Source organism: Peromyscus californicus, unplaced genomic scaffold (genome assembly GCF_007827085.1).
Source record: "Peromyscus californicus insignis strain IS unplaced genomic scaffold, ASM782708v3 Scaffold_16__1_contigs__length_79575227, whole genome shotgun sequence".
In the NCBI taxonomy this organism is placed as follows: domain Eukaryota; kingdom Metazoa; phylum Chordata; class Mammalia; order Rodentia; family Cricetidae; genus Peromyscus; species Peromyscus californicus.
Window position 1 is genome coordinate 72,094,845 of NW_026294458.1, and position 14,758 is coordinate 72,109,602.

Below are 14,758 nucleotides of genomic sequence, written 5' to 3' on the forward strand. Positions count from 1 at the left end.
AATACTTTGTTACAGCGTTCCCAAATAGCCGGACACATTTTTGAGTGAATCGTGGTATCTTCATGATAGGCTAACTTAAATACTTCAGTGATACAGTCTAAAGGTCTGCATAGAAGCCAATGCCTTCTTGACTTTGAAGATGAGCAATGAGTGAGGCTTGTGACAACCATCTCAAAATACTCACACCCTGATACTTGAAACCAGCAAACGGTAGATGGTTGGGCAAAGAAACCTGAGTTTTGGACATTCAGCAGATGACTGGATACGCAGGAGACCGTCATGAAATCACAAGCACCCTTACAAAGGAGGCAGAGGGGATCAGAAACTCATGAAGTGACATGAAAACATGGCAGACTGGAGAACTACGACAAGCCAAGGCTGCAGACCTTTGTAGGACACACGGTCCTGGTGACACGTCCAATTTCTGGCCTTCAGCACTCAAGAGAACAATTGTTTTAAGACACTCAACTAGTATGTGACAGAGCAAGTGAGAATTTCCTTTTTAGTGTCTTTACTCACTTAAGAATGAAAAACTTCTGTTGAGACATAAAGACGTTTTTAAATGCACAGTTCTGTGCTACATTCATCTTGTATCAGAGTTCTGGGATAGTGTTCAAGCCTATTCCTAAAAGCTAGGATAGAAAGCCTCAGTGCTTCTTCTAAGAGTTCCTAAAAACATACAGGAGGATGGCTTATGTGACAGGCTTGGAAACACGGTTTAAGGCCCAAATACCTATTTCTGTTTGTTTTAGTCCACTGACATTGAGGGATGAGTGTTCTGAAAGTTTCATTCCATTTAGGAGCTCACAAAAGTATTAACAAAAGATTCACCCAGAATGAGAATGTGGAGATAAGCCCTGCTCCTGCAAACACACAAAACCAATGGGAAAGGGGGGGCCCGAAGGGCACTGTCCTATGAACATCCTGCCTTTAGAGTACACGCTGCCTGCTAACAGCCTCCCACTATGACTCATCTGAAACACTCTAAAAGTTAAGTCACCAGCAAAATACAACAAAGGATGTATTTAAAAATTAATTTAATGCTTGGCTATAGCATAATTACACATATAATTATCAAACAATAGTCCTTAATTTCCAAAAAGTTCCTCTTTTGAAAACCACAGAATCAGAAAGCATTAACTTTAAAACAAGTTTCTCTGAGTATTTACAATGTGGTATAAATATTACAGAAGACCACCGATAGTAAATTGCCTGGGTGCGTCTAATCAGCAAGGCATATTCTTTATTGCATATATAACTCACATATGTGGGATTTAAAATATGAGAGACTATAGAAATTCATGTATATGTAAGCTGGGCAGGGAGTAAAATCATGAATGACAAAGGACAGTCAGCCTAAACCATGCAGTTAGTTTGTGGGCTTATTGTCAAAAACTAAACTGATGTCCCACCCTGAACTCTACTGCTGTATCACCTAGCGCTCACATTAAACCCACATGTGCTCCAAGGCTGACTCACAGAAGTTCCACACTCACTCAGTGACAAAAGCCCTAACTCAGCTCCCATTTTAAGGCAGTACAGCGACAAGTGACAGTGATGCTAGCTGAAGTGGGGGTGAAGACCATCACCTGCCAGCCCTTCTGCTGCGGCAGCACAGCAGTTCCCGAAGACGACTGCTACTGGGTCATTTTCTGTTGTTAAAAAGCTTCCTCTGTAGAAAAACACCCGCAAATTTCCAGCGTGAAAACCCAGGGTGGTATAAATATATACATACATATATGCATAATTATACAATTTATACTACACACACATCATTTATAGAGGACACTTAAACGAAGTTAATTTATGACGATACAAAATACCTCCATAAACAAAATATGACAGGCAGTAAGGAAAACATTCATAGACTCCTAGAAATAATCTGAATTCCTTTTGTTCTGAAGAAATCACATTGAAGGACACAGTAGTAATATAATGTTTTTGTATTTAAACAAGAATCAGTATCTTACAGTTTAAGAAACTTTACATATGTACAAAATTTACACACTGGGAATGGGCAAAGCAAACACTTTCTGGTCTCAGATCTATTTTCCTTCCATCAGAGACTTAAGTTCTTTCACATTGTGGTCACTTGCAACAGACACAGCATGATCCAAAGCCCGAACACTTGCAAGAAGTTTTACTATCTGTTTTATGTTTTCTCTGAGAGAGAAAAAAAAAATCACAGCATTATATTCAGATAAAATTTGTTCTTCATTTTACAACTACAGTAGAGAATCTGCAAAGTAACTTTTCCAGGCATACATTTTCAAACACTGAGAAGAAGACATGCAAGCTACAGCATGTTTTAAAACGTCAAGATGGCTCATCACTGTATACTGCTTGCCACCAAATCTAACGTGGAGTCCGTTTCCAGCTCCTCCATGGTGGAAGGAAAGAGCCCAATCCTGGCAGCTGTCCTCTGACCTCCACACACGCACCATGGCAGTATGGACGGCACTCTCAAAACAAATAAATGGGAAAAGAATCTTTTTTTGTTTGTTTTTGTTTTTTGAGACAGGTTTCTCTGTGTAGCTTTGCGCCTTTCCTGGAACTCACTCTGTAGCCCAGGCTGGCCTCGAACTCACAGAGATCCACCTGCCTCTGCCTCCCCAGTGCTGGGATTAAAGGCGTGCGCCACCACCGCCTGGCTGGGAAAAGAATCTTTAATCGGTTATGTATTCAAAATGTTTAAGTGACTGGCCCAGAGACAGGAAGTTCATTCTAAACAGAAACTATTTTATTTTGATAAATGATTTTCATCAATATCTAGGAAGAAAAGCAGTTATGATCCCAAACCCTTTTGGAGCTCTGTCTCTCTGCTTCCCAACCAGAGTCCCAGCCCTTGTGGAGTACAACTTCAACAGAAAACGTTTGTCTTCATCATCGGCTTATGAAGAGCCAAACCTCAACTCCTTTAAAATTCATTCAATAAAGCCTAGTCTTGCTTTCCTTATCAGTCCTGCCTTAAGTCAATCCACCTTATTATGAAGAAACTGAGATATTAACACCAGAATTCTTGAAAGGATGAGTAAGTACACATCTCTGAGCCTCACTCTGGGATCACTCAGTACAGAGAAAACAACATACGTCTAACAAGTGCCAATTGTACCAATGTTTACAAATCGTTCAGGCTAGCCCTCAACTCACTCTGAAGCCCTGGCAAGCCTTGAACTGAGACTCTTCTGCCTCAGCCTCCTAATAAGCCGAGGTTCACACCTGGGTCCAGGCCGGGCTCTTTCCTAGAACTTTTTCATGAAAACTAGACACAAGCTATTCCCCAAACAATCATGAATGGCCTTTAGTCTGTAACATGGATTAAGAGAGCATGAAAGCTCTCAAACACTCAACTTTAACCCAGTCCACATTTCAGTGGCCATTCTTTTCAGGTTTTACATCTACACAATGAAAGCTCATAGGCTAAGGATCACTACATGCTAAAAAACTCTGAATCTATTCAATTCTTCACAGGAAACAAAAATACAAATTTATCCACTGCTCCAGGTATGACCCTTACTGTAAGTTTTCTCTAAAAGCTTTCAAATTTAATGCACTGGAAAAAAAAGACAAAAATTGTACAAACAAAAATTGTGTATTTTGGTAGGTTTGTAACAGTAAATAAATGTACAATTTAAGAGAATATGATCAGAGTACATCTTATATATACACAGATATAATGTAATGGAGTTGTTTAAACAATAAATTAAGAAACAAGTTAAAATGACTCCACTTGATTATTTAATATTAAATCTGACTAAAGAACTCTAGATTATCATTTCATTAATTGAAAGAATAAATTACCTTGCATTTCTTTTTTCCACATCAGAGCACCCAATACTATTCCTGTAAATTGTGTCTGCTAAATGTACAAGATATCGGCAAAAATTTTCCAACTGAGAAATAGTTCTTTCTCCTTTCAGATTCACAAACCACTGCTTGGGGAAACAGTTGATTACCTATGCAGAAGATGCAAATGAAATAGTTAAAACAGAATGAAAATGTCAAAAAGCTAAAGCTACATAACGGTTACTATTTACTGCTATATAACGTATCTTTTTAAAAACCTGACTTCCTATATTAACTATACCAATGCCTGATTTTTTTACAATGCATCAGACACTCAAAACAAAATAGTGTGCCAAATATTTAAATAGACATAAAACTGATAACTGGTTGCCCTTTTTTTTTCAGTTATCAATGTGACTAAAGCAAACCATGCTCCCTTTGTAAAAACACATGTATAAATACAGTACTCTAGTCTCGTCCCTTCCTTCCTGAAAATCTCAGTGATCAGTATCTATGTTGGTTGTAGGAACCCAGTTAGTCCAAAGTAAGATTAAGACTATCGACACTAGAGATAGAGTACACAGCAAGAGCCTTACCTTAACCCAGTGAACAGGGGATTGTGACATTCTGGCTTTAGTGCCAAGGCTTAAGGAGTACGAGACTGATTCCCTCAAGAGGACAGTCTACTTTGGGCAGCTGTTATCCAAACAGGTAAAGGCGGCTGGCCATTATAAGAATCAAGGGTTACTAAAGGAATGACTTATCCCAGGGACACGGGGGTATAAAATGAGTCAAAACATCTCATTCCAGAAAGAAAGCACTATCTTAAAAAGAGGGGACATGTTTATCACAAAGAATCGTCCGTCTGGTTCGAGGCCTCTGGGCCCTCTCTGGACATCCCTTTGCTGCTGCCCTGTGTCATGAAGATCCTGCAGCTCTGGGTCCACAGGACCGACATCCCCCCCCACCCCCCCCACCCCCCACCCCCCCCCATGCATGTAAACATGTATGGATAAAGGGGTTTACTGCGTGACTGTGTCACACTGCAGCTTCCATGAGACTTTCTCCTTCTCCCCACCCCCTTTTTCTCTTAAATTTTATTTTGTTCTATGGGGGGAGTAGGGGGAGATGGGTGGGATCAGGAGGCATGGTGTGAAAGACAGAAAGAATAAATAAAAAGAAAAAATTTTTTTAAAAAAAGAGGGACTCATTGTATGGTTGCAGAAGTTTACTTCTAAGGGATAACCACATTCAGGGAACAAGGAACAACCTCTGCCACAGACAAAGACCCTGAATCTTATGGAAAGCTCTCAGACAAACTCATACCAAAAGCACATTACAAATAACTGGCCTGTCACCTTCAGAGATGTCAGGGTTGTAAAGTCAAGAGAGAAGGAAGCACTCTTCTGGCTCAAGGGCACTAAAAAGACTGGTTAAATTGTAAGTCGGGTATTTCTTCGGCCAGTGAAGCTATTGACTTTGTAACTGAAAAGCACACTGGACTAGGTCACGAAGATTAGCCAACAGTAAGGTCAGTGTAATGCCCCTGACACTACGGCCCTGGTCTAGCCATGCCGGGCAACACTCGGCTTTGCCAAAAATATACACTAGTATTTTCAAGGTATCGAGACTACAAGTCAGAGATTTAGTTTGAGGTTAAAAAATAAAAATTTAATTGATACCTACAAAAACATTCACAAAACCACATATATAGACATACTTTCATGTATCATTTCTTGGCCTCTTGGTTAAGATCAATTATCTTATTCTTTGGTTTAAAAAAAAAGATGTAACATGTTTAGTTTAACTGCTAACTTTATAGCAAGCTTAATTGTCAATGGGAATTTTATAAAACTCCTATTCTTTAAACAAAGAAAACTGAATTTGCTTTGATGGGCATGCTTTAAAACTACAATATGTATTATCCAACTCACATTTTGGGCTTTTTTGATGCTGTCATCTCCATATTCTGAATTCTGAAAAGCCATGAGAATGTATCTATTTAACAAGCCATCTATTGACAACTCCTGAAGAGTTTTGTTTGAGAAAATGCCATACCACTGAAGGAAATTTCCCAATAGCTAAAAAGAAAGAAAGAATTATTGTGAGGCAATATCAAGCAATTGTTATTAGGTACAAAGTAAATTAGTTACATAGTAAAACACCCAAAAATAAGATGGATGGAAGCCCTGACAAAGTATTAACACCTCTGAAGTATCTAAATGCTTCCTACAGTAAAAGAACTCTTGAATTTCACATTTAAATTAGTTAAACCCTGAATGGCAACGCACATAACTAGTGGATGTCATATTTGTCAAACACACACAGAGAACATTTCCTGTCAGTGTAGAAAGTACTCCCAGATCAACTGGTACCACAGGCCATTAGCAGGACTTCATCTCTGACTCTAGCACAGCATGGCTGACAACCTCCCACTCTGTACTGAGTCACACCCTCTGGACAGCTCCAGCTGCTCAAGCTGGACATGTATATATAAAATGAAGGTCACTGTCATGAAGCGGAAGCCTCATCCCATCTCACCACAATGTCTAGCTTCCCAGTATTTCTCCATTGAGCAAATGGTAGCATTATGCAGCAAACTACTCAGACCAGAAGCACACACTGGTCATTCTTGGCCTCTTTGTCAAGTAACTTGACTTCACCTCCATCCAACCTGTCTGCTTCTCTAACTCCAAAATCTAACTAGTACCCTCTTTCTGCACTCCAGTTACTCCAGTGATTACAGCAAGCATACTAGTGTACCTTTTCTCAAGCAGAATTCCGTAACAGAAATAAACCTACAAAAATGATCTGAGTATCTCCACTCAATTTTCTTGAGGACAACACAAAGAGAAAAATCCCTTTCCCTTTAAGAGAAAAACCATTACATTAATTCAGAATTAATTCTCTTGCAGAACCCTGTTAAGACCTGCATTAGATCCCCATCTTGTCTCAGCAATGGAACGACACTGCAGGTCAGACTGGCCCCCCCCCAACCCACACACAGAATGACGGGGGGGGGGGGGTCTACTTGACATTCTGGGGGTTTCTATAAAGGGTGTGGCACAGTAAACAGTTAACAAAAATGAGTTCCAATTTTCATTATCACTCTCCTCAACCTACTTCAACACGTTAGTTCTATACAGCACGCAAAGCCATCTTACAAGTGGCCGTTTGTTTGTCCTTTCTAGCCTAAGAACCACGACTCTCACATCACATTTCACCAACTTTCAGCTAAGACTGTCTCCACAACAAAGACTCTCACATTTCACCAACTTTCAGCTAAGACTGTCTCCACAACAAAGACTCTCACATTTCACCAACTTTCAGCTAAGACTGTCTCCACAAACAGAGACTCTCACATTTCACCAACTTTCAGCTAAGACTGTCTCCACAACAAAGAGCAGGGGAACAAAAGGGATCTAAACTAAAACTTTAATTTGGATTTTCCTAATTTTGTGTACTATGGATTTCTGCCTGCACGTGTGTCTGTGCATCACACTTGTGCGGGGCTGGAGGAGACCAGAAGATGACGCTTCATCCCCTTGAACAGGAGTTCCAGGTGACTGGGAACCACCGTGAGTGCCTGGGTCCTCAGTGCTCTTAACCACTGAGCCATCTCTCCAGCCCCTAAAATAAAAATGTGAACGGATGACATGGCTAAATGTAAAAACCAAAACTATGAAACATCAAGGTACAGGAGAGAAAGTTCACGGTTCTCTGTTAGGAAAATATTTCTAAATATGTCTTCTGAAGCACATACAACCGTACCAGTAGGAGACAAATGAGAGCTTGTGCTGCTGAGAATTGAGCTCAGCTGGCACACAGCTGGGTCCAAGGCCCAATGCACAGCATCATCCAAGTGGTGCAGCCTCAGCTCCAGCACTGGGAAGTGAGAGGACAGGAGTTCAGGGTCATCCTTAGCTACACAGCAAGTCTCTGAAACAGGTCTGGGCTACATGAGACCCCAATTCAGCAACAACAAAAACCCACTACAACTTCTACATTTGGAATACTTGAATGAAAAGTTAAAAGACAAACCAGAGACAAAGTTCAAAAATCATCTCCCTATGTTTCCTCCAGAACACAGAACTAACTGAACTCAGTAAGAAGAAAACAGTCAACTTAAAACATGAGCAAAATACCTGAGAACACACAAAAGGCAAGGCAAGTCCATGAAATCAGGCTCTACACCACTAATCAACGCGGACATGGAGAGTAAGGAGTACCACAACCTCTTCACATGCTGTTGGTGAACACAAACACCACAGACAGCCTCCCCTGCGGTTTCACTCAATGAAACGAGACAAGAACTCACACACTCAGGAAGTCCTCACGGCCTCTCTCTCCCCAATTACTCCAACTGGAAACCATCTCAAGTCCTCCTATCTAGGAAAGGAACTGAACAGGAACAGGAACTCAACTCTTAGACCCGTACCTTACAGACTCCCAGCCTGCAGTAAACCAGCACACTGCTGAGAACACTAATGAAGCGACTCTCACACACTGAAGCAGAGCAAGGCTCGCTCAGGGGGACCCTACTGCAGACTTGCCGGAAACACATCCTTGCAAAGAAACCACAGAACACAAGCGGGTTAGGAGGGGGTCAGAAGCGGGCTACACTGCAAAGGGGAATCTGGGGGAGATGTGTCTTTCATCTTGGTAGTGGTGACAAGCGTATTTTATGAAAACTCATGGAACTATGCACTAAAGAGCAAATGTGTGTGAACTACCCCAAGGACAAATGGAGAGACAGAACTAGATGGCTTCTTAGAACCTTCAGGACAAAGACAAGCCTTACCTGACTCTACTTCCTAGCCCTGGCCATTGTGTACTTGTTTAATCTTTACCAAAGCCCGCTCTCCTTTACCTGGATTCTATTTAACCCTCGTGTCACAATCTTAGGCTCACTTCCTGGAGAGGAAGAGGGATCTTCTACCGCAATGCTGGAGTTGCCCATCTGAGTTCCCTAGGGGCCCCTCATCGATACCACAGCTGGTACCATCTGTCTGCCATCTACCTGCCGAGTGTACTGTAAACTCCACTGGAAAGGCTTCTGTCTTGGGCAATGCTATACCCTAGAACGCAGGAGAGAGCCGGTGCTCTAACTGCTAAACACATTTGTGTGTTCAGTGCTGCGGCTTAGTTAAGCGGCCTGTGGGACAGCCTGGGCCTTACTTTCAAATTTTCCTGTGAGAACATCAAACTGAAATAAACTTTGGAATAATATTTGGTTGTGTGTGACACCACACCAATATAAGTCTACAGAGTTAATAAACAAAGTCCTTCAAATATACTACATAAAGTCCAAAAAATTCTAAATTTTTAGATGGTCTATGAATACATACCTTGACAGAAGACCAAAACTGTCGTTGAAAAAATAAGTAAGGCCCAGAATTTTTATTTTCTAAGACACTAAAAGAGAAATAAAACACAATCAAATATTGTATAAGTAAATGCTTTTTCACTCTTACCAAAAAGAATGTCCACAAATAAACAAGATCAGAACTCAGGAGAGTGCAGCTCGGCTGAGGCTCAGGGCAGAGCGTTTGCTTAGCATTCATCCCAGAAGCGACACATGGCAGGGGTATAAAGAGAGAGAGAGGGACAGGGAGAGAGAGTGAGGGGAGGGGGCAGGGAGAGAGAGAGAGAGAGAGGGACGGGGGGGGGGGGGGGGGGGGGGGGGTAGAGGGGAGAGAGAGGGGGGGCGGGGGCACAGGGAGACAGGGAGAGAGAGAGAGAGAGGGATGGGGGGCAGAGAGAAATGGGAGAGGACAAAGTTGGAGAGATTAAAAAAAAGAGAAAGAGTCTGAAGCCCATACAAAACAAATACAGGCAACAAACCAAAAAAACAAAACTCAATTTTGAGATAGGTAATTTTATACTACACAAGTAAAGTTTATATTTCAAGTTTAGACTCTGAAAGCAAGCATGGAATGTTATACTTAATGTTCATATGAATTACTTACTTTTTGGGATATAAGGGCATGAATACATCATCATCTAAAGTTCTTCTCATCCTCAATAAAAGTGCTTTAAGATATACCTACAGAGTTAAAAGAATTACATTTAAATTATGTTAAATAATTTTAACACTTACAACTCTACCAAATAACCGCTCAGCAATTACTAATCAGTAAAGCTATTTACAAATTTTTTAACTTCAAGTCTACTATATAAAGATTTAAAATTAACATAGATCATTTTCAAAAAGTCAAAATTCAACAACGATGAAAGCTTTTCCAACCAGCTCAGTGAAAGCAATTTTACATCTGGGGGTTACCTGTAAGTGTACCTGGCCACTTTTAAATATGCTACTTAAGTTCCAATCACCACGAAGAGCTCACCTAGTGCGTTTACTTTCTATTCTCCCCCACAGTACAGTTTTGACAGGGATGCTTGATGGTGGAATTGGAAGTGGGCTGTGCTGGTGACAGACGAATGGGATCTTTCTTCCACAGAGATTTGCACAACCGAAAACTAGCAGCTTAACTGTATAAAAACCCAACTGGGAGAATCAATCAGATCCCTGGTTGGTTCGGAATAACCATTCATTCTCTTAAACTCTGGCCCATTTTCAAAAGAAGGAATAAACCTCCCCAAGCATAGGAACTGAAGTACCTGTGTGTTTTTATTTTCTGCATTGACTACTGAAGGATAGCCATTTATTAATTTTAGTGTAATTCCAACCATTCTTGAGGTCTGTGTTGTAGAAAAGGGATCCCACATGTTTTCAGCTATTACTGTTGAGAAACAAGAGACAAGATGTTAAAAGCTGCAGCTTATTTTTAATATCAGATAGGCTTTGGTTATAAATACCAGCATTTACTTTTGTAGTCCTTTGTATCCCAAAAGATCTTATTCAAACAACCAAAATTTCTAATTAAATTCCAATTTGATTTTTAATTATTTTTAATTATGTTAAATAATTCAGATAACCTCTCAACAATTAAATAGATTTCTGTAACAGTAATTTCTAATCTTTCAAGAAAATCAATAAAACAAATGTGTATGACTCCCCCAAAACATCTATTCAGTTTGGCATTAAGCAATCTTGAGGCTCTGAAACATCAATTATTGCTCTCAGGTCTATGTCCCCTGCAAAGTGGTCTTCAAGCCTCAGGCTAAGAATTGTCTATCCTTAACACCCCTGGGCCAGCCAGGTGATACCTAACATAGATTATGTAACATCTATGATGAAATGGTCACTGGACTAAGAACTCTAGGCACATCTGAGAAACCCAGAACAATGAGGCCCCTCCTGAAATCTACCTGTCAGCTTGGGAAGAATGACCTTCTCCACAATGGTGGGCAGCAGAGCTACATCAACATCATCCTTCTCTTGTTCTCGTTCTTCACAACCATAGAACAGCAGAGATTCAAACCAGAGCATGTACTCAAAGTCACGGCATTTTGCCTGAAACATATTAAAAAGTTGTTAGAGTTACCCTTTAGCTGTAACAAACAAGCACTGGACAAAATATACAAAACACTATTTTCAGATGCGGCAGAAGGGGCACAGGACCATGATCATTAAAAGAAAAGACAGAGATGAAGCAAACTGCTAGTTCAGGACAGCACACACAGCAGGGTTGAATTCTATGTGGGACACAGTAGTTCTGTGAAGCTGGTACAGCAATGGGTGTTCAAGAAGTCCAAGAAAGCTAAAAGCTGTGGACAGAGGAAGAAGCTAACAACACAAGACTTCCAATCCACACAGCCTTGAACCTCTGCAGGCTACTGAAATACACATGCACAGGATGAAACTACTAGAGCAGGCAGGCACTTTCCAGGAACGAAGCCGTTTCTGGAGTTCAAATTCCTTTAGCTTGTTAAGAGGCTCCATTGAAAGCCCCTTTTTCCTTATTGTTTTCTCATCTCATCCAGTAAACGTCAATCACTATGTCAGTAACTTACAAAGACCCAATGCTAACTGTTAGAACCAGGGACAAACAGTTCTACTCTCCACACTCATACACTCAGACCATGTGCTCTCCTGACGCCATCTTCATACTCACTAGTTCGTTCCACCCTTTCCGTTTGTCATAACCACAACTGCCCTAGTGTACTTTCCCAACAGGGACCAAGTTCTCCTGGGATGAAAAGACTAACTTCTTGCTTTTCCTGCTTATAACCCAGTGTTAATACACATAATTTTTGCTAAGAATAAAACTTTATATAAACTGAAATCACAAAGAAAGCTTTTGAAGTGATCAAAAAACTTTATGTAAAAACAGATTAACCTAAGATACAGTCTATCTTAATTGATTACAGACTATGCTCTATCTCCCTCTCTAGCTTTTAAGGCAAAAACTACCCAAATCCTAGGTTACATTGTTTTTGAATAGTGGTAAAAACCACACACCTCAAGAGGAGTCCAGGTGAGGAGCTGCAGTCTGATGAGAGGATTGAACAATTTTGGCAAACAAAGACCAATGTAAGCATCCTTATAGGACGTGTAGTATTTTGAACGCCATGCTTCAAACTGTGCTTTAATGCAGTCAATTGAGTAGAAACTCTCAAGGACATCTTCAAAAACCTTGCTAGACTCTTTCAAAATGCGATCTAGAATGAAAAAAAAAAAAGAAAGGTTTGAAAGCAGCAGAGTACCACTTAGTGCTCGTAGCACACAGGAGTTTACTTTCTCCACTGGTGAGGTAGCTCAGCGGGCACAGAGCTTGTTCCCAAGCCCCACGACCTGGGGCCAATCCTTGGGACCGGCACACAGACAGAACTGACAATGTTCCCGTTCTTTGTGGATCAAATGTCATGATGTCCACAAATGTTGGCTATAAGAAAGTCCAAGTTCGTTGTGGTGATGCACACCTGTAATCCCAGCCCTGTAATCCCAGCATTTAGGAAGTGGAGGCAGGAAGACCAGGAGTGCAAGAACATCTCTAACTAGGTAATGAGTAGAAGCTCAGCGTGGGCACAAAATGAGCTGAAGCTAGTCTGGGCTATGAGACTCTGTTTCAAAAACCCCAAGTCAGAGAAACTGGGCCTGGTAACACTAAGAAGCTGAGGCAAGAGGACCACAAGTTTAAGGTCAGTCTGGGTAACTTGGAGAGATTGTCTCACAATGTATGTTTGAAGGCTGAGACTATGGCTCAGTGGTAGATTGTTTGCCTATCAAGTGTGAGACCTTCAATTCAATCCCTAGTACGTCAACAGAGGGGAAAGTCACAACTCATAAGGTTCTCCACTAGCCCAGTCAACATAATCCAAATGACTCCAGTCGATGGTGGGAGACAGAATTTACTCAGGAACATCCTGGAAATGCCCAGCATGCAGCTGTACCACTACCTGGGTGAAGTAACACATCCCTCTCCAGACTCAACTTTCAGAGCAGACAGCTTCAGGTGACTGGACCAACGGCTCCAACACATGGTTTGTATACAAGGATTAATTAAATCTCCTAACACTGTTAACTCTTATTCTGAGAACTGTAATATTCAATTAAAAAAAAAGATGTAAAACAGTACCTCGCTTATTACAGAAGACACGAAAATTCTATCCATTTCATGATTAAAAACCACAAGGGCCATCACAATGGCTCAGTGGGCCAGCAAATCTGATAACCTGAGTCTGATCCCGGGAGACTAACACAGTGAAGGAGAAAATTAACACTTTCAAGTTGCCATGGCCTCCACAAGCCCATGGTGGAATGCAGACATACACACAAATAAGAGTAATTTTGTTTTTAATTTCACTAAAAAGAAAAAATATTAAAAGTATAACCAAGTAGAGAACAATTTGATGAGTCTGGTTTCCAAATAAAAGTCTAACCTTTCTCCAGATTGAAATTAGTGATATCTGTAGATGTCTCCTCATCATCACTGGAAAGGCCTTCGAGGTGATCTGCCATCTTACCGGTTTGCTCTCTGGCTTGCCTACGGCGAGTCCTAGTTAACAAACATTGATTTTTTAATTTAGATTAAAAAACAAAATCCAGCTTCCTTAACAATGTCCAGCCAGTATTTTTAGACTCACCTCCTGGCTTCCCGCTCTGCGATCCGACGTTTTGCGTGCTCTTGATACAGTGCCCGATCCCGTCCAAAGGAATCAAGATTGGGTGCCATCAAAGCTTTATCTGTAAAACAACAAACAGTTAAAATTAACAGTCTTCCTTCAACAATCATGAGGAAAGAATTTGCATAGAACAAGCCATTATGATAAAACTGCCTGCTAATCCCCACAGCAAGATTCTGCAATGAATAGATAAGTTTTAAATATAGGACTAGATAGGTTTTTAGTATAGAACAAATCTTGGAATTATTGAGTTTCCATGAGAAAAAGTAGAAGAATTAAAACTGATTTCTAAGAGCACAACTACTGCTGGGCTTACTATTTCTGTCTAAGTAACAGGACTAGCTTATCCTAGTACAATGAACAAACAAATGAAAAATCCACGTTATCCATGCAAAGGGAAAAAATAGTATTTTTAAGAAAGATGCTGAATGATGTAAAATGACAGCAAAGAAACACGTAGAAAGACATAAATAACAGCTTTGTAGTCAAGGGTTTACTAGTTTATGCTCTCTCAGTCACGGAAGTGTATTTAACACTACTCTTTCCGAATCAGGCATCCCTTGTCACTTTTGAACGCCTCTGGGGAAAAGTCTGGCCCTCCTTCTGAAAGCTCCATGGTAATCTTCTATCTTTACTTTCCAACTCTCTCCTGGTTCAAGTTTCGTTTCAGCATCATTTTCGTTTCAAAAAGGTGGTTCTTGTTATTTCCTTCACAGCACCCACACTTTGTTAAGTGACTACCAAGGCCAAGGACACACACAGGTCAGCTGGTAAACAGTTGGCCTGCCGGCAGGAAGTTAGACTCAGCCCCCAGCACCACATACCCATAAATTATCTCCCTGAAGCTATCATGAGCTTTGAGGTTCTCTACTGCAAACAGCAGGTCTGTTTCCTCAGTCTCTTTGATCCGTTATTAGGACTGGTCTTTCTGGAGCTAGTGTCT

General features: G+C 40.8%; 1 protein-coding gene across 1 annotated transcript in view; it reads right to left on the reverse strand.

The window, feature by feature from the left end:
• Positions 1 to 1,020: 1,020 nt before the first annotated feature.
• Positions 1,021 to 14,758, reverse strand: part of Paxbp1 (PAX3 and PAX7 binding protein 1) — a 30,558-nt gene continuing 16,820 nt past the window's right edge. Inside the window, exons 9-18 of the mRNA XM_052741142.1 lie at positions 13,777 to 13,876; positions 13,573 to 13,688; positions 12,152 to 12,351; positions 11,059 to 11,203; positions 10,408 to 10,529; positions 9,756 to 9,832; positions 9,135 to 9,201; positions 5,721 to 5,867; positions 3,802 to 3,956; positions 1,021 to 2,163 (exon numbers count right to left, since the gene is read on the reverse strand). Of these exons, the coding sequence (XP_052597102.1) occupies positions 2,046 to 2,163; positions 3,802 to 3,956; positions 5,721 to 5,867; positions 9,135 to 9,201; positions 9,756 to 9,832; positions 10,408 to 10,529; positions 11,059 to 11,203; positions 12,152 to 12,351; positions 13,573 to 13,688; positions 13,777 to 13,876 (1,247 nt within the window). The 3' untranslated portion in view covers positions 1,021 to 2,045. The remainder of the gene's footprint in view (positions 2,164 to 3,801; positions 3,957 to 5,720; positions 5,868 to 9,134; positions 9,202 to 9,755; positions 9,833 to 10,407; positions 10,530 to 11,058; positions 11,204 to 12,151; positions 12,352 to 13,572; positions 13,689 to 13,776; positions 13,877 to 14,758) is intronic.